At 49.9% G+C, this 18,999-nt stretch overlaps 1 protein-coding gene across 1 annotated transcript in view; it reads left to right on the forward strand.

The window, feature by feature from the left end:
• The first annotated feature begins 484 nt into the window (after positions 1 to 484).
• DNMT3A (DNA (cytosine-5-)-methyltransferase 3 alpha) overlaps positions 485 to 18,999 on the forward strand; it is a 104,384-nt gene continuing 85,869 nt past the window's right edge. Inside the window, exon 1 of the mRNA XM_006880619.1 lies at positions 485 to 736. Coding sequence (XP_006880681.1) covers positions 674 to 736 — 63 coding nt within the window. The 5' untranslated portion in view covers positions 485 to 673. The remainder of the gene's footprint in view (positions 737 to 18,999) is intronic.

Consider the following 18,999-nt stretch of genomic DNA (forward strand, 5'->3'; position numbering starts at 1 on the left):
GGGGGTGGGGTGGGGTGGGGTGAGGACAGATGAGAAGGAAAATGTCGCTGAGCTGGGGACCTCTGGGGGTGGCTGGGATTTCCCAGGGGGCGGATGGGGTGGGAGGGAAGGTGCAGGAAGCTTTCAAAGGAAGAGAACAGACATGAAGAGGCGGGAGGAGGCCCGGGAGGCAGCTGGAAGTCACAGAAGCCGTGCCCACCGCGCCACTGCAAGGGGGAGGCCGGGGACACTCTTCCTGTCATCGAGGGAGGCAGGAGACTGCCGAGGGGCCCTGGGGAGACCTGTGACACTGTGCCAGCTGTCTGCCTCGGTTTCCCCTTTCTCTGCGGTGCCGGGCTAGCCCAAGCTCGGCGGTGAGGCTGGGAAGCAGCGTGGGGCCACTGGAACAAGGCTTCACAGGCCTAAATCAGAGTGGGCCGCGGACCTAATGGGGCCTGTGACTGGGGATCCCTGCCACGCTGACATCTCTTCTCTTCTCCCCACAGGTGGAGCCATCAGAAGCCCAAACCCACAGGCAGACGGAGGCAGTGTTTCACCCGCGGCCTCAGCACCAGCACCTATGTTTAAGTGTTGACTCTTGATATACAAAACCACGATAATTCCTTCCCCAAAGGCAAGCAGCCCCCCAGCCCCGCGCAGCCCCAGCCTGCCTCCCACCGCCCAGCTGCCCGCGATGCCCTCCAGCGGCCCCGGGGACACCAGCAGCTCCGCCCTGGAGCGGGAGGAGGACCGCAAGGTGAGCAGACTCTTCTGGGCACTCAGAGAAGGGAAGGAACTTGCCCTGACCCTACCTGCTGTCCCCACCCCCCGCAAATCCTAATAGCTCAGGTGTGTGCACGTGGCCCAGGTGAGCACTGGACAGCATCCTCAGTCTTCTCAATACCCAGCCAGGCAGTGCTGAGAACACCTCTGTTCTGAGGATGAGGAGACGTGGGCTGGGAGAGGTGAATACTGGTGGTGAGGTAGGATAGTGAACCTGGGACGTCTGGCTCCAGAACCCAGGCTTTTCACCACAGAAGCTCAAACCTGGAGTCTGTGGGTTGTGAGGTGCTGGTTTCACAGAATCTCAAACCTGGCGTCCTTTCTGGGTAGTGGCTTTTACTGGCTGTGGGTCCTCAGGTGGGTCACTTTACCTCTCTGTTTTTCCGGGGTGTTCATTAGCCTCTGGGTACCAAAGGCAAGCCAAGCTTCAGGTGCGGGTTGTGGGGGTGGGGGTGGAAGGGCTTCACACGGGCACCCGGCCCCCTGCCTGTGCTCTGCCCGGTAATACTACATCATCGGTGCCTCTCTCTCGGAGATGGGGATTTCCCACCTCCTCTCACGCCCACCTCCAGACTTCAAGCCTGTGTCACTGAGGGATCCTGATTTAGCTTCTGGCCAGCAAGCTGGCAGCTTTGTTCTGAGGAGCCCAGTCGGAGTTGGCCTCTGTACCCTCCTGCCCAGCTCCGGGGGGGAAGGAGAGGGGTAAACCTAAGTCAGTTAGAGAATTCCAAGACTGATGAGAAGCCCTACTGAGTCCTGAAAGGCTGTCTGGGGGGTTATAAGCTGGGTCCACCTATCAAAAATTTCCTCCTCTGCCAAAGAGAATGATAAAAGCCATTGCCACCCTTCCTGGGAAGCTGTTCTGACCACAGGTCTTCCTGGCATGTCACGTCATCTCTTTGTTCTTCTGACTCTCTCCCTGAGCAGGGCTGGGGGTAGTAATGCTTGGGGGAGGGGGTCATCTGGGAGGAGGAGGAGGAGGAGCAGGGCAAGTTTATGAGGGCAATGAGTTGTCCTTTTGGAACAAGAGTGGAAACCTAGGTGCCAGGCATGGGGTTCCTGAGCAGCTCCTGGGGCTTGTCCCACCCAGTCACTTCCCCTGAAGACCAGGAGCTCTGCTGACCACTCTGGAGCACTGAGCCCTCTTCTCTACCCGCTCTGTGTAAGCGTGCTTGGCTCCTTCCTGGCTTACTCATCCTGAGAGCAGGCTTCTGTCTCTAAATAGTGTCTACTCATTGTTCCATTCAGTCCTTGAGGACAGTCTGCCAAACAAAGGGGACAAGAAGGTATGATTAGTTTACAGCTGAGGAAGCCTGAGTCCAGAGCAGAAGTGCCACCAGCTGGTCAGTGGTGTGTCCAGATGAGAGCCTTTGTACTGTCCCACCTGGTATTAACCTGGTGGGGACACGCATGTGCACGTTCAAGTGTGCATGTGAAGCCCAGCCTGGAACCCAGCAGAGAGCCACCTGGCCACACAGATACACATTGCAGGCAAGAGAGAAAGTACATGCTGTGATCCTGCCGGTCCGAGCTCCTGGGGCCCCCAGCTCCGTCTCATCGTTTCTGATCTCACAGAAAAAGAGTAGATGCAGGTTGTTCCATAACTTCTGGGCCTCTCCAGCCTGCAGACCCCACGGTTACAGGTGCTCTTCTGTGGCAGCTGTGGCCGTGGGTCATCTCTTCCCTCTGGACCAGGCTTCAGGAATCGTCACGGTTCTGAGTGATGCTGATAAAGTTCCATGTCTAGGCACTTATGGTCAGAGTCCAGCCTGTCTCCGAAGGTGGAAAGGTTTGGGGAGCTGTCCCCAAACCATTGCTAATATGGGACTGTATGCTGCGTCCTGTGCTGCCCTGGGCCACAGAGTCCCTGGCCCCCACCTGTGGAATGAGGCAGGAAGAGTATTGGAAAAGGAGTCAGCAGCCTCAGGTCCCACTCACTGGAGATGTGACTTTAGGCCATCTGGCCTCAGGTTCGCTCAGCTGGAAAATGGGGCTAGTAACTCTAGCTGTGCCTGTTTTACAGGGTGCTTGTGGAAGTCAGATGAGGTCATGGACATGGAAGTGCCCTGCAGACAGCAAAGTCTGGTCCAATTATGAGGGATTACGATTGCTATTATTATCTACCCATAGTAACTGCCCTGGCTCAAGCGGTAACAAACACATGCCCAGCCCTAGATCCTGGTGCTGATAGAGCGCGTACTGTGCACTGGCTGGGCCAGGCTGGCCCAGCGATGGCAGTGATCTGGAAAGACGAGCCCAGAGCACAGCCTGATGCACCTCCCCAGCTGCTCACGTCCCCCCTCCCCGTGCGCATGCAGGCTTACCTGGCACAACTCCCTGGCACCTCTGGGCTGGCTCCAGCAGCTCCAGAGAGAGCTGCCCAGGAAGGTTCAGCAGAGACACTGATACCCGCCCACGCTGAGTGTGAAAGCTGAGCCTGGGGCAGGGATGCTGCAGGGAAGGAGTGTGGGCTTGGGCTGCAGTCGCCTGAGGAGACTGGCAGGGTTGTCTCAGGAGCACCTGGGACAGTGGAACCTGGTGAGGCAGCAGGAAGGGGCAGGGCTGCCCACTCACCGCCCTCCCAGCCTCCTTCCCTGCCACGCCCCCACTCAGTTTATGCTCCAGCCACATCGAGTAGTTCCTGGAACTGCAGCGCCTTTGTTTAGGCTGTTCTCTGTGCTGCCAGCAAGAGCTTTGGTGGCATAGTGGTTAAGAGCTCCCAGCTGCAAACCCAAAGGTTGGCAGTTTGAAACTAAACTAGCTGGGAGAAAAGATGTGCCATAAAGATTGTTGTTACTGTTAATTAAGTGTTGTCAGGTACGATTCATAGCGACCCAATGAATATCAGATCTGAGCAGTGTGCCATCCTCACTGTCTCTACCACACAAAAGCCTAGAGTTTCACTTACTGTGTCTGTCCATCTTGTTGGGGTCCTGCCCTCGTTCACTGACTTTCCACTTTTCTGAGCATGATGTGTTTATCCAAAGACTGGCCTTTCCTGACAACACGCCCAAAATATGTGAGACAGAGCTTTACCATCCTTCCCTCTAGTGAGCGAGCCTTCTGTGTGTGCTCTCCAAGACATCTTTCTTCATTCTCTTGGCCGTGCATGGGATATTCAGTGCCCCGGAGCCTTGGAAATCCTATGGCGCAGGTTTACTCTGACCCATAGAGTTGGTCAGAATTGATGCGATGGCAATGGGTTCGCTATTTTTATTTTCCTGTTATGCCCTTTCCCAAATTTTCTCTCCTCTCCTGGTTAAAACTCTTGCTTAGATTTGCTTTGAATTTCAGTTTGTAGCTGATCTGTCCTTTTCAAAATGTGACCCCTGAACCAGCAGTTTTCAGTACCACCTAGAATTGTTAAAAAAGCAACAGTTCAGCCCACCCGAGTGAGAAAACTCAGGGATGGAGCACGGTATCGGCATTTGAGCCCACTCTTTAGAGGGCTGGGTTGCATGCTAACCTTTGAGAACCGCTGCTGGCCTTGTCTGTAGGGAGTTGTGCAGCTAACCCAGAGGTGGCACCTCTGTGGCGGTTCAAATCCAGCAGCGACTCTTTTAGAGAAAGATGGGCAGTCTCCTCCTGTGAGGAAAAACTCACAGAGTCAGCTATAAGTAGATTCAGACTAGATGACAATGAGTTAAGAGTCATTGTTGTTAGGTGCCATCGAGTCACGTACAACCCATAGCGATCCCATGAACAACAGATCTAAATGCTGTCCTAGCTTGTGCTATCTTCACAATCTCTGGCATACTTGAGTTCATTGACACATCACTGTGACAGTCCATCTGGTTGAGGATCTTCTCTTTCGCTGACCCATCTATCTTTCCATTTCTGAAGCTTTCCAGGAATCACTCTGACTATACCTTCTCTAAAACACATCTGTTTATTCTTTTGGCAGTCCATGGGATATTCAGTACTCTGTTCCTATACCAAAGCTCAAAAGCATCGATTCTTCTTCTGTAATCTTTATTTATTGTTCAGCTCTCAAGTGCATAGCAAGTGATTGAAAAAGACTGTGGCCGAATCAGGCACAGCCTTAATCCTCAAATTGACATCATTGCTCCTCAGTAATTTGGAGAGGTCGCTGACTTCAGACTTTCTCCTGACTGTTGGTGCTAAGTGTGTTGATTGTGGATTCAAGTAAGATGAATTTGTTGATAGTTAAGATATGGATAATGTCTGGCTGATAATCGCCCCTAGAGGGCAGGCTCCCAGCCTCTCTTCTGTGTGAATCCCAAAGTCCTCAACATAGCCTGTAATACAGAGGTAATGCTCAGGAAAATTTTTATTCCCAAGTGTTGACTTTAACTTTATTTAAAACATTATGTAAGTATGTTGTAATTGTTGTTAGGGACCATCGAGCAATAGATCTGAACCCTGGCCTAACCTGTGCCATCCTCATCACCTCTAACACACTTGAGCCCATTACCATAGTCACTGTGTAAATCCGTGTGGTTGAAGATTTTCCTCTATTTTGCTGACCCTCCACCTTTCCAAGCATGAGGTACCTCTCCAAGGAATAGCCTCTCCTAGCAACATGCCCAAAGTGTGTGAGACGAAGTTTTGTCATCTTGTCTCCAAGGAGCATTCTGGCTGCACTTTCTCCAAGACATAATCTGTTTGCTGTTTTGACAGTCTATGCACCTATAAATCTAAACATGTGTATCTTCTGCTTCTATATTAAAACCACAACAGGTGTGTAGGTTAAAATACAAACCAGTCACTGCCATGGAGTGGATTCTGGCTCATGGTTTCCCAGAGTGTACATTGTAAATCCTGTGGATTGGCTGGTGTATTTGAATTGGTGACCTTTGGTAGCAGCCCAACATGTAAGGCAGTAGTAGTACATGATTAGGGCTCCTTGTATAAATAAATTCAGTACAGTCAAAATGACAAACCTAATGAAATGCAAATGACCAGCCATATTTACTCAAAGTAGGAATGAGATGCTGATGCTTCAGTGCCCGGAATCTGGCATCTTCTTTAACCATTTGTGATGACCTAATTATCCTACAGTAAATAGGGAGCTCTGGTGGCCTAGGGGTAAAGAGTTGTCCTGCCAACCCAAAGCATGTGGTCCAAAGCCACCAGCTGCTCCAGGGGAGAACGATGGGCAGTTTCCTCTTGTGTTATTTACAGCCACTGAAAACCTGCTGGATGGCCAGCTATGAGTTGATTCTGACTTGATGACAGTAACTTGTGAGTTTGGATTCTCTTATGTCAAAACATTCTTTCTGGGCAGGATAGGAAGGAAAATGATAGTAGATAATTCCTCTCTATAGAATAATCGCAGCTCCCCCTACCGCAGGCTAGATGCAAATCTGTGATTGATGGGTTCACATGCCAGAGTTGGCTGGGGCTGGAACTGCCTCCCAGTTAGGTGTGGTAGAGTCACCTGACCTCCTAATTTCACCTGGGGGAAGAAGAATCAATTAAAATCAATAAGATCAGCCCAAAGTAGACTCTGAAGCTGAGGTCAGTCATACCACCTCACTCCAGTTTTTTTACCACTCTGACACCAGCCCTCTCACTCCTCCAACACTCTCTCCTCTGTCTGGCTCAATAATTAATTGCAGTGACCACACAGAACTAATACAAGCTCATGGTTGTGGCTTTATTAGAGAAGTAATAGGTTATACACAGTTCAGGAACAAGAAAGATTTGAGATATGGTTCTTCAGTAAGGACAGCTTCTCAACTACACCCACAGGCAGATCTCTCCCAGACCTTCAGCTTCTTGAGGTCCTTGGCCTCTTGACCTCTCTGGTCTCTTGGGTAAGTCCAGCCTCTGCCTTGCTTGGGCAGATGTTACAAAGCTCTTTTGCTCCACTGATAAGTACTGCAGAGATGCCCTTCTCTGCCGGCAAGCCTCCTGCTGGAAGATGCTCAGCCAGCTTGCTGTGTGGGCCAGGAGGCCGACCAGATCCTTTCCTGCTGGTATCCTGGTCCTGCTGCATCTCACCGTGCCTTGCAGTCTCCACTGTTACAGCTTTCTGTTTCCTGGATCTAGGAGGTCTTCCATGCAGAGATCCCAGGTCCAAAGGACAAGTTCCACTTAGTGAAGTCACCCCTCCAGTCCTGTTTACATCTGCAGTGGTTAATTTTCAGCCTAGAATGATGGCAAAACTGACCAATCATCTCATTGGTTTTAGCTATTGAGTTGGAACTGACTCATAAGTGACTTTCCAGTGGTTTTTGAGAGTCAGTAAATTGCACGGGAGGAGATTATCCATCTTCTCCCACAGAGCAGCTGCATGATTCAAACCACCTACCTCTAGGATGACAGTGCAGCTTCTACCACGAGGCCACCAGAGCTCCTTAGTCACCTCATTGTTGTTGTTATATGCTGTCAAGTTGGAGCCAACTCAAAGCTGACCCTCCAGCAGGTTTTGAGAGGAGATTGCCCATCTTTGTCCTGTGGAGCATCTGATGGATTCAAACCATGTAGCTTTGAGTTGCTAGCATGACCCATTACCCACTAGGCCAGGTAGAACAGTGTGGGCATGTTGTCAGGAGGGACTCGTCTTTGAAAAAAGATGCAGAAAATGGAAGGTCAGAGGAAGAGAGGAAGACTTTCAACAAGATAGATTGACACAGAGACGGTAATAGTGGACTCGAGCATATTAGAGATGGTGCAGGACAGGGCAAGGTTCAGGTCTGCTGTTCATGGGGTCATTTTGAAGCATAATTGACTCCCAGCATCAGCCTCTACAATGAGTTGTGTTTCTAATTTGCATTATTTGCAAGCTATCCAGTCCCATAGATGGGCTATAGTTGCCTCATTGATTTACATACCCCTACTCTGTCACTTAGTGTGGGGTGGAGCTCCCCGATTAAAACAAGCTTGGAAGGAGGAGTGGCATCCACTTCCGTAACAGCTTGTCTGCGGAAACCCTATGAACCTGGAGAGAGGATGAGAAACACCCAAGCGTGGAGGACTCTCCTTCATAGGGTCGCTATGAGTCTCATGCACCTCGACGGCACTTAACAACAGCAACACCACTTTGTCACTTGATTGGAGACTGTATAAAATGGTTGAAAGGGAAGTGGGCAAAACAACTATGAGATATCAGCTCACCGCGGTAAGAATAGCAAAATTCAACAGAGCAGCAAATAACAAATGCTGGCAAGGTTGTGGAGAAACTGGAACTCTTATTCACTGTTGGTGGGAGTGTAAAATGGTGCAACCACTATGGAAGGTAGTATGGTGCTTTCTCAAAAAGTTGGAAATAGAAATACCATTTGACCCAGCAATTCTATTGGGAATATACCGCAAAGAAACCAGAACTGCCACCCAAGCAGATATATGCACACCCCTGTTTATTCCTTCTTTGTTCACAGTAGCAAAGAATTGAAAACAACCCAAGTGCCCATCAACAAAGGAATGGATAGAGAAGCTGTGGTATATTTATACAATGGAATATTATGCAGGATTGAAAAACAACTCATGAAATAATTGTACAAAATGAGTGACCCTGGAGGACATTATGCTGAATGAAGTCTCTCAGTCACAAAAAGACAAATACTGCATAATGCCACTGTAATAAAACAGGACTGACATGGCGGTTAGGGGGAAATAAAGAAAAGAGGAGATAAATAATGTACACGGCATTGAAACAGATGAGGGAGAGAACTGTTTAAAAGGGATATATGATTAGGTATTATTGTCATGACAGGAGTCCAGAATAAGAGCTGCATATTAAAGTGGTCTAGGGGGAATGACTGTATAACAATGAAAGAACTTTTTTCCCAAAGAAAACAGCAAACTGGAGGAGTGGGCAGGGCAGAAAATGTGCAACAATGAATGAATGAATGGAAATCCAAGTTCTTTATAAACTTAAAATAAAATCGAAAAAAACGGAATGGGGAGGTGACCAATCAGGAGGTCAAGCACGTTGGTCCTGGATCAAGAAGGGGATTATGGAAGTGAGATTCCATAGAGTGAGATTTCCAGAGGGGAAAGTGAAGGCTGGTGAAAGTTGGAAAGAGAATAGAAGGTTTCCTCAGATAACAGGTTGACAAGTACAGCTGGCCAGGAGTCCGGCTGGGCCTGTGATCTCACAGCTCCCCTGCCTGCTCTGACCGCAGAAGCATAATGGCCAACATGCACACAGAGTGCTACTATCTGGTAGATGTTCTTTAAAGCTATGAATCGCAGCATCAAAGAAGACAAAGACTCACCACTGGACCAGTTGGCAGCACCATGATAGATGGAGAAGATACTGAGATTGTTAACAATTACAGCTTGCTTGGATCCACAATCAACACTCTTAACACTGTTGTTGTTAGGTGGCGTCGAGTCGTAGACAACTCATAGCGACCCTATGAATGAACGGCCTGAGCACTGTTCATAGAGTTTACAGAAGCAAGCCATTTCAGAAGTGGATGCCACTCCTGCTTCCAGGCTTGTTTTAATTGGGGAGCAAACACTGTCCACCATGGGTCACCATTATCATATTTGGCACATCAGTGTCTCAGTGTTCAGCATCACAGCAACCATGAGTTACCTTTGTACAGCAATGCACAGACCAGTGCTACACCACCTAGAAAAATGTTTGACAGAAAAACAATTAGAACCAGGAATTGCACTGGGAAAATCTGCTGTCAGGGACCTCTCCAGAGTGCTGAAAAGCAACTTTGTCAGCTAAAGACTTAGGTGCGCCTAATCCAGGCCATGGTCGTTGGCAATTACTTGTTAGGCTTCAAAGAGCTGGACAATGACTAAGGATGACAGAAAAAGAATATCGATGCTTTCCAAGTTGTGGTGCTGGAGAAGAGTCTTGAACATGCCATAGACTGCCAAGAAAATAAATAGGTCTGTCCTGGAGAGGGCGAAATCAAGTTTCTCCTTGGAGGCTAGGATTTTGAAGCTCCGTCTCACATACTTTGGCATGTGACCAACACCAGAGATACCAGTTCTTGGAGAAGGACCTCATACTCAGAAGGGTGGAGGGACAGCACAGGAGAGGGAGACCCCTGATGAAATGGATTGATACAGTAAATGAGGCTATGGGCGTTGGTGTGTCAGAATTAGTGAGACTGGCTCAGGACAGGGCAGTGTTCAGAACTGCTGTACATAGGGTCACATACATAGCAGGCAACATGATGGCACATAACAACAACAACCTTATCAGAGACTAAAAACGAAGCTCAAAGTGGTGGAGACATTTAGAAAGCGGTGGCCCTAAGCTTTGAACCAGTTGCCTCTTCTGCTGTCTTCTGTGGTCTTCAAGCTTCTCCCTATGTGAAGATATTTGGGGAGTGGACTGAAGAATGGCTTCTGGCCTCAGAGCTTTCTGATACTACCCGCGTTTTTTTTTTCTGCCACAGTTTAGCGTGTTTTGATTTAGACAACAAACCAGGATGGGCTAAGAATGACTGACAGCCTTTCTCTGTCTCGTGGTGGACACTGAGGAGGAAGGGATCCCATGCACCACCCACTCACCAAGTGCACACTGTTCGGTGGAGACCCTGCTGTGGCCACTCTGCTGCTTCCCCCACTCCATCTCTCCTTCCTTCTTTGTCCAGATGAGGTGCCTTTCCAGGTGCTTAGCACATGGAGGGCTCCACAAGTCTGGGATGAGCAGAATACACGTTCCCGGGGGACCTAGTAAAGGAAGGAGTGTAAAAATACAAAGATGAGATGTATCCACCCCCCAGAACTCTAAGTTCAAAGATAGAGAATAACTCACCCTGACTGTGTGCGCTCCTGCTGTTTAGTAGGACGTGTGTGTGTGTGTTTTGTGTGTGTGTGTGTGTGAGAGAGTGAGTGAGTGTGTGTGCGCGCGCACTGTGACTTCTCCCACCCTCTCTCTCCAGAGTCCAGCCCAGAGGCAGGCCAACCTTGATTTCCCTGCATGTTGAGGCACTTCCTCTGCTCTGATAAGCAAACTCAAGGGCATCCTCGGCAGGGTCCCTGCCAACTCCACTCTCTGTCTTGCTGATAGGCCAGTTCTGTGCCCACCCCCACCCACTCTGCTTTTATTGCACACGGATGCCCACAAACTTTGCCTTAAGGCTTGCTCTTTGCTTTACAGTAGTCACTATAGGAGTTATTTAAATAGCATCCCTCCTAGTACATTTAAATAGCCACAGCAAAAGAAGCTTTGCCCTCCCTTCTTGTGGAACTCAGCCGGCATAGTTTGAGCTCAGTGGCGTTTATTTGATTCTTGAGTATGCTCAGCAGATGTGTTATGTAAACAGTGTGCAACCACGAGTTGAACGGGACCTACATTTGGGTTGTGGCCCTCAGTCTTTAATGTTTTCTAAGCGAGGCACTATTCTATTCCAAGCTTCACTCATCTGCAGCCATTGCAGTCTTGGCTAGGGGTTAGTGGAGCTCCGGAGATGTCTTTGTGTCTGAATCTGGACTCTGCTGCTAGCCACCGATCCATGTGACCTCTGAGCTGGCAGATGGTACCTTATCAGCTTGAGTGAGTTAAGTGAGATATGTGCACAGTGGTTACCACAGGCACATATTAAGCTCGCTTTAGAGTTTGTTCTGGATATCTGTCTGCCTATAAAGGAGGAGGCCTGGTGGTGTAGTGCATAAGGTATTGGGATGTTTGGGGAGCTCTGGTGGCCTAGTGGCAAGAAGGTGCACTGCAATCTCAAAGGCACGTGGTTCAAATCCACCAGATGCTCCCCTAGATAAGGAGGGGCAATCTCCTCCTGTGCCAGTTGGATCTGATTCAATACACAACAACAACAAAAAGAGTAAAAAAAAAAAAAGAGGGGGCAAAAAAGTCTTTCATTTGAATCCGCTAGCCAGTAGTAGGGAGAAAGATGAACAGTCTCTTCTCGTAACGATTGACAGCCAGGGAAAGCTGATGGACAGTCGCATGAGTCAGGGTTGACCAGATGGCATGGGTGTCTGTTCATCTGTCTGTCTTCCTACCTTCCCATCTATCTGTCCGTCTAACCATCCATTCACCCACCTACCTTCCTATCCATCTTCCTGTACATTTGTGGTTCAGACCCACTGCAGCCCCAAGATGGCACAGAGCAGGAAGAATGAATAGAGGACGCAGGCGGAGTGGAAACGGTGTGGGTGGAAGGTCTGCAGTCTCATCCCGTAAAAGGGGGGACAAAAGTGAGGCAAGGCTAGTGAGTGGTTAAGGGCACAGTGGTGCCCAGCAGCTCCTAACGGTGAGGGCACCCTTCCTGGGCCTCAGTCAGCGTCCTAAGGTGCGCTCACAGTCACTTAAGGTCTCCCATGATCTAAATGCCTGGGCTTGGCCACTGAGAGGGTGGAGGTCACAAGGCCTGGGCAGGAAAAGGCTGAGTTCAGCTCTGTGGGGAGGAAGACAGCAGGCGGAAGCGAGTTGAGGAGGGCCTGGTCCTAGAATGATTGAGAAATAGAGGGGTGCTCTTACTCTCTGGCACCTGGACCTGGCATAGAGGCCTGCGGCTGCCTCTGTGGAGAGGCACAGGGCAATTAGAGATACTGCACTTATAATCAGGTGCAATACCACTTAGATGACTTATAACATAATTTATATTACTTGTAATACCATATCACGTTTATATAGTGCTGAAGGGGAAATATAAAAGGGTTTCTTTTATTTGGCAATTAATTCACTTAACCTCAGCATAATCCAGGAGGCCTCTACTCTCATTATCCCCATTTTACAGAAGAAGAACTGAGGCTCAGAGGGCTTAGGAAACTTGGCAGAATTCCCTAGTTACTAAATCGACTCACCTGGATTCTTGCTGGCTCTGAAGCAAGAAAAAGCATGTCCTGCTTAGCGCCTCCAGAAAGCTGGTGGGGAGAAGCGTGTGGAGAGAGGGAATGAGGCCTGCTTGGTGGGTCAGGGATGAGCAGGCCCTGGGAGAAGGCTGGGTGGGGAGCAATGGGGCTCGCTCACTCTCGCTCTCAGCGCAATGCCACAGACTTATTTGTTTGTATATATCATCTCTCCCTCTAAACTGAGCTCCCTCTTTGCTTATTTTTCTTTCTAGTACACACAGTTGTTTTTGTTGTTATTAGGTGCCTTTGAGTCATCTCATAGTGAATTTATGAATAACAGATCTGAATCCCGTCCTGTCGTGTGCCATCCTCACCGTCTCTGATGTACTTGGGCCCATTGCCCCCATCACTGTGTCAGTCCATCTGGCTGATGGTCTTCCTTTCTTTCACTGACCTTCACTTTTCTAAGCATGATGTCCAAGGAATAGGCTCTCTTAGCAACATGCCCAAAGTATATGAGGCAAAACTTTGTCATTTTTATACACAGTTGTTGTTGTTGATGTGTGCTGTAGAGTCACCTGCTACTCATAGCAACCCTATGTACAACAGCTCGGAACCCTACTCTATCTTGAGCCAATTTCATTGTTTCCAACACATACCCTCATTACCCTAGTCACTGATCAGTCCATCTCATAGAGGGCCTTCCTCTCCTGCGCTGTTCCTCCACCCGTCCAAGCATGACGTCCCTCTCCAAGGACTGGTCCCTCCTGGCAACATGTCCAGAGTATGTCAGACGAAGCTTCACAATCCTTGCCTCCAAGGAGCAGCCTGGTTTCACCCTTGCTCAGTAAATGAGGACACTGATGCAGGGCCTCAAGGTAGCGCTGAGGCCAGAGGTGAACACGGTTGGGCTGCAGTGTCCAGGGCCTGCTGTGTCCTGTGGGGAGGAGGCTCGCTTGCTGCTTAGGCTGAAGTCGGGGCTGTCTCCGCCCTGGAAGGTGGCGAGCCCCTACATGGGGACAGATAGTGGAGGCTGGGCTGGACCCCTGGCAGGAGGGCCTGGAAAACAGACAGACTTAGCCATTTTCAACCCTTTAGCATTTAACACTGCTGTTATGAATGCCAGGAGTAGGACTTAGAGGGCCAGGAAGACACAGCCTCTGCCCTCCAGAAGCCTGCCCTCTAGAAGACAGCCAGAGTTCTCACCAATCATTATAATATGAGGAAAGGCCTCGAAACAAAGGTCTGGCATCCCATTGCTGAAAGCTCAGCCCCTGAAGCCTCTGCAGAACACAGTTCCACTCTGACACATGGGGTCACCATGGAGTTAGCGTCAACTCAGAGACAGCCAGCTTCAGCAGTCAGTGGATATTTGTTGAATCTTGTTGAATAATTGAAACAAAGGGCTGATTGATGAGCTTTGGGAGGTGACTTAAATTAGGAGGGGAGCCGTTTGGGGTGCTGTGTGGAGAACAGTTGTCTGCAGTGACTCTTGGTACCATTGCTTGGATATTCATGCTATCCCCAGGCCCCTGGCCCTTTCCTGCCCATCCTCTGAGCAGCGGTGTGCTGTCACTCACCTCTCTAGACAGAACCACCTCTGCCGGTCTGGGCCTGTCTGCATGTGCAGGCGCGCGTGTGCATGCATGTGCGGGGAGCGGGGTGCGATCCCGTGCCTGCGGCTGGCGCTCAGGCAGCCCTGGACAGGCTCTGCCTGCTGGAGAAGCCAATTCGTTTCGCTGAATTCCACGACCACAGACAGCCCCTGGGAAGCCCGCCAGCCAGCTGGCAAAGGCTGTTCATGCTTCTTGTCCCTGGGGGCCTGGGGCAAGTGGCTGGCTAGATCCAGCAAGTTCATCCCCTGAACTCAGACACCAACTTGAGACATCTGCTCGTCGGATGCTGGGGCAGTAGCATCCGGTGGATGTCCTGAAGAGAGCACGTATCGCTAGCTGGCTTTCCCTGGGCAAGGGCCTCTGGGAACGTGCCTGGGGGTGGGGGAGGTTTATGGCTAAGCAAAAACCTGCTGGAAGTGTTTGTGTATGGGTGCACGTGAATGGGGATGTATGCCTGCTGGGGGAAAAAAAAATCAAACCCCACTTCTCCCACCAAACGGGAAGAATCCATTGTAGCTCAAGTCATTATCAGTTCTCTGCCTCTGCTCTGAACCCAGCTGTACATGCAGCACTGCTTCCCCCGCCCCTCACCCCGCAGCTAGGTCAGAGCTCACGAGTTAACAGGGAGGCTCTCTCCTGCAGGAGTAAATTCAGGGGTCCTTGGTGGTGTTGTTGAATACCATCGAGTTGGAGCTGACCCATAGCCAACCCTCCAGGAGGTTTTCAGAGGCGGTTTAATCTTAAGCACAGGAGGAGATTGTCCATCTTTCTCCTGCAGAGCAGCTGGTGGGTTTGAACTGCATGCCTTCAGGACTTCAGCTCAGCTCCTCACCACTAGGTCCCCAAGGCTCCTTAACATCCCCTAAATTCTGCTTCTGGCTCCTACTACTCCTTGTGAAATGACTAGCAGAACTCACAGAACTTAGGAAAGGGCTCTACTTACTGTTATAACTGTGTGTCATGGGGTTAGAACCCACTAAGAGCTGAGCACCCCACCTCCCAGCAAGTTTTCAAAGGCTGTGAATCACACGGGAGGAGATCATCCATCTTTTTTCCATGGAGCAGCTCGTAGATTTGAAGTGTCTGCCCTTGAGTTGGCTACAAATTATTAGATCTTTGCTCCAGAAAACAAGGATACAAATGAAAAGACATAGGAAAGCTCTGAGATATTTCCAGTGTGGAAATTCCATGTCTCAGAGAGGGTCACTTGATCCTCCTTTGTACCTGTCACCAACCAGTATGCCCTTGGAACTTCCATGTCCAGAACTGGTGGTCTCCTTACATAGGTCAAACCCTACCCCCTCCCCTGAGATGGGTCAACATCACAAGATTGATATTCTGAGGTTAGTCCGGCATAGGCACCTCCCACCCGACATAGATCATAAATCTGAAGTACTTATTAGAGACACCGCAATTATTGTGTAAAGGCCAGGATTTTGCGTAACAAGGCAAGGACCTCATGCTTTGGGAAGTCAGCCTCACAATGTCTCTGCCCCATCTGCCTTCACTCCTGTGACCTCCCTGGGCTTGCATGTAGGTGTGTGCGCATGTGTGCATGTCAGTAGAGCCTGATGTCGTGGGCGGCATGGCCTGTTACAGTGTAGGCACCCATGGCTGTGGAAATCAAAATATTTAAATTCATGTTTTGAGTGCCTCACATCATTGCCCTCTGATCTGTGCCAGCCAGATACCCTCTCTGAACTTTGGATTTCACCCCTTTGTAATGGAGTGAGACGTGGGGTTGGGGGAGGCTGGCTATGCTTTCTGTGAAATGTTAAGAGTCACATAAAATAACATAGGTGAAAAGGCTTTGTTAATGACCACATATGGTACAAATGCTAGAGATTATCATCATCACAGCCCAGCCCGTCAGAATGAGAAACCGTATGTGGCTTGAAATAATGCATTCAGTGAGCTGTGCTAAAAGTAGGTCACATCATAGCCTCAGAAGTTTAGAGAGAGGCGCAGGGTAACGTCCCCATCTAACTGGGCACCCGATGTGAAGGTGCTCTGAAAGCCGTCAAGAGTTACATAAACCTAAAGTGAAGTTATATTTAAGCCTAGAGAGTCAGCCTGTGCCCTGATTCTGGGGTCATGGCGATCAGAGAGGCAGGCCCTTGACCCTCATTCACAGTTATCCTTTTTCATGTCATGTGTATGCCTGTGTGTGTAGGGGGCTTCTGGATTTGTATACGTGCCTTCATCTGTCTGTATGAACTCATTTATTTATTGAGCACCTACTATGTGACTCCAGGAACCCTGATGGTGTTGGGCTGGTAACTCTCCAGAAAAACAGCTCAAGATCTGCTCCTCTGAAGATCCCAGCCCAAAACCTTGTAGGACAGTTAACTCTGTGGCACGGGGTCTCCGTGAGGTGAAATTGACTCACTGACACCCAGCAACAACCTGTGTCTCACTCATCAAGTCACTCGCCAAGTATTTCTTGAGTGCCTGTGCTAGGCATTGGGCATGCAAATGTGAATAAAACACTGTCCCTTCCCTCAAGGAGCCCACAGTGTGGTCCCAGGATAACTGACATTTGCAGTGCACAATAGCGGGTGCAGTGAGAAGAGAGGAGCAGTAGGAAGAGGGTGACTTAGGACAAGGAATCCAGGAAGTGAGGCTTGAAAAGTGAGTAAGTTAGGGTTTACTGGTCAACCCCAAATGGAAGGTAGTCCTGGCGGAAGGAATACCCTGTGCCCAGGAGGAGGGAAGCAGCCTGCTTTGCACCTGGTGCCTTGGTGGGAAGAAGACGGAGAGGAGAGAGGGTCCAGGCAGCTGGGCCAGATCCTGGGCTCAGGGGCTGGCTTGGGCCTGCGGGCCTCTGGGAGCCCCCTTGGAAAGGAATTAAGCTCTGCAGAGTGATATAATCAGCTTTGCATTCTGGAAAAGATCACTGAGCCCCAGCATTTCAGCATCTTTCTGCAGCAGCACCAGCCAGATGTGGGAATCTGTCTGTGGCAGTGAGTGATAGCTGCACATGTGTGGCTGGGAGCTGGGGTTTGTGTAGGGGTGGGAAAAAGACAGAAAGAGGGCTCAGGCTGACCTGGGTGCAAAACTTGACTCAGTGTCTTGTGGAGACCAGGTTTCCTCAACACAAGCAAACTCCAGGCTGCGGCGTGGTGTCCTACAGCCCTGTCCTGCACACTCCCTTCAGACTCCCTACAGGATGGTGTCACCCCAGCCTCTAGGGAGAGAGTTCCTGGCATCAGGGGGGCCTGCTCCTTCCTCCTGGGGTGTGTTGTGCTGAATTGAATTCAACAGGGCAGAAAGCCTGCCGAGCACGTGCTCTGACACAGCCTGGTGACTCCAGGTAAGGACTCACAGCAGGGACCCATAAACTTTTTTCCAACATGGCTGATGGAAGGTGGGCTTCTGCCTCCTGAAATGTCCTGACTCCTCAAGAGTCTTTTTGAGGCTGCAGTTGCGTCAGGGCACTGTGAGAAGCGTCGTTCATGTCTACTGAGCAAGCCCTGAGTGGCTTTCACATCTCTGATTAATTCAGAATAAAAGCTGCAAAAAATCCAATTACTCTCTCTGTAGTAACTGCACTTTGTTGAAGAAATGACTCAAAGCATAGGACTCCTGGGTAGTAGAACACCTACAGGGAGTCCCTGGGCAGTGTAAGAGATGAAATGCCTGATTACTTACAAGAAGCTTAGTGATTGAGACTCACCCAGAAGTGCCTTGGAAGAAAGTCCTGGCTGTGTGCTCCCCACAGGGCACAGTGATGAAAACCCAACAGAGCGCGTGTCTACTGTAACACAAAAAGCTAGCAGGAGCTGAAGCGGACTCCGCAGCAGCTAGTAAAGGCTTCGTATCGCTGCTGCTTGATTGTCCATCTGGTGTTTTCAGCACCTCGCCCCCTTGGGTCTGACCTACAGCTTTCCAGGGCAGATGCCTGACTGGATAGGTCTCTAGCTCTGGTGTCATAGAATAGTTTGTCCTTGGCTACTAACTGGAAGTCTGGTGGTTCAAATCCACACAGTGGCACGGCTGAGGAAAGACCCAACAATTTATTTCTGTCAGATCGTTACGTGCTGTCATGGCAATCCTAATTCACAGGGACCCAGTATGGTGGGGTAGAACTTCCCCATGAAGTTCTGAGGCCGTAATCCTTAGAGGAACAGATCACCAGGTCTTTATTCCTGAAGAAAGGCTGGTAGGTTCCAACCATCAATCTTTTCACAGGGCGCCCAGCCACCGCACCTTCTGGACTCATTTCCATTAGAGTGCGGTCGCTGGGAACCCCAGGAATGCCGTTCTACTCTGGAACACGAGTTGGAATTGACTCGGAATCAAGGGAGGGTTTTTTTTGTGGGCCCTGTTCTAGGCGCTTGGGAGTTCTGGTGGCTTCGTGGTAAGGAACGGTGCTGCCTACCCGTGGCACGTGGTTCGATTCCGTCAACTGCTCTATGGGAAAAAGATGTGCAGTCTTCTCTTGTGTGATTTACTGCCTCTGAGAGTCAGCCTGTGCCCTGCTCCTGGGGTCATGGAGATTAGAGTGGCCCTTGAGCCTCATGCACACTTGTCCCTTTTCATGTCGTGTGTGTGTGTGTGTGTGTGTGTGCGCGCGCGCGCGCATGCGCGCGCATATAAGGGGCTTATGGATTTGTACATGAGCCTTTATCTATTTGAACTCATTTATTTATTGAGCACCTACTATGTGACTTCAGGAGCCTAACGGGTTTGGTCTGGTAACTCTCCAGAGGCTCTATTGGAGAAACATCTCATGATCTGCTTCTGTGAAGATCCCAGCCCAGGAATCCTTGTGGGACAGTTAACTCTGTGGCATGGGGTCACTGTGAGGTGAAAATGACTTCCTGACACCCAGCTCGAGGGTCGGCTATGAGGTCCACCTCGACACCAGACAACAACAACATTCTGTGCTCTGTGGATACCGCAGTGAACAAAACAATTGAACAAA

Source organism: Elephantulus edwardii, unplaced genomic scaffold (genome assembly GCF_000299155.1).
Source record: "Elephantulus edwardii isolate Elephantulus edwardi_28Jun2011 unplaced genomic scaffold, EleEdw1.0 scaffold00009, whole genome shotgun sequence".
Classification (NCBI taxonomy): domain Eukaryota; kingdom Metazoa; phylum Chordata; class Mammalia; order Macroscelidea; family Macroscelididae; genus Elephantulus; species Elephantulus edwardii.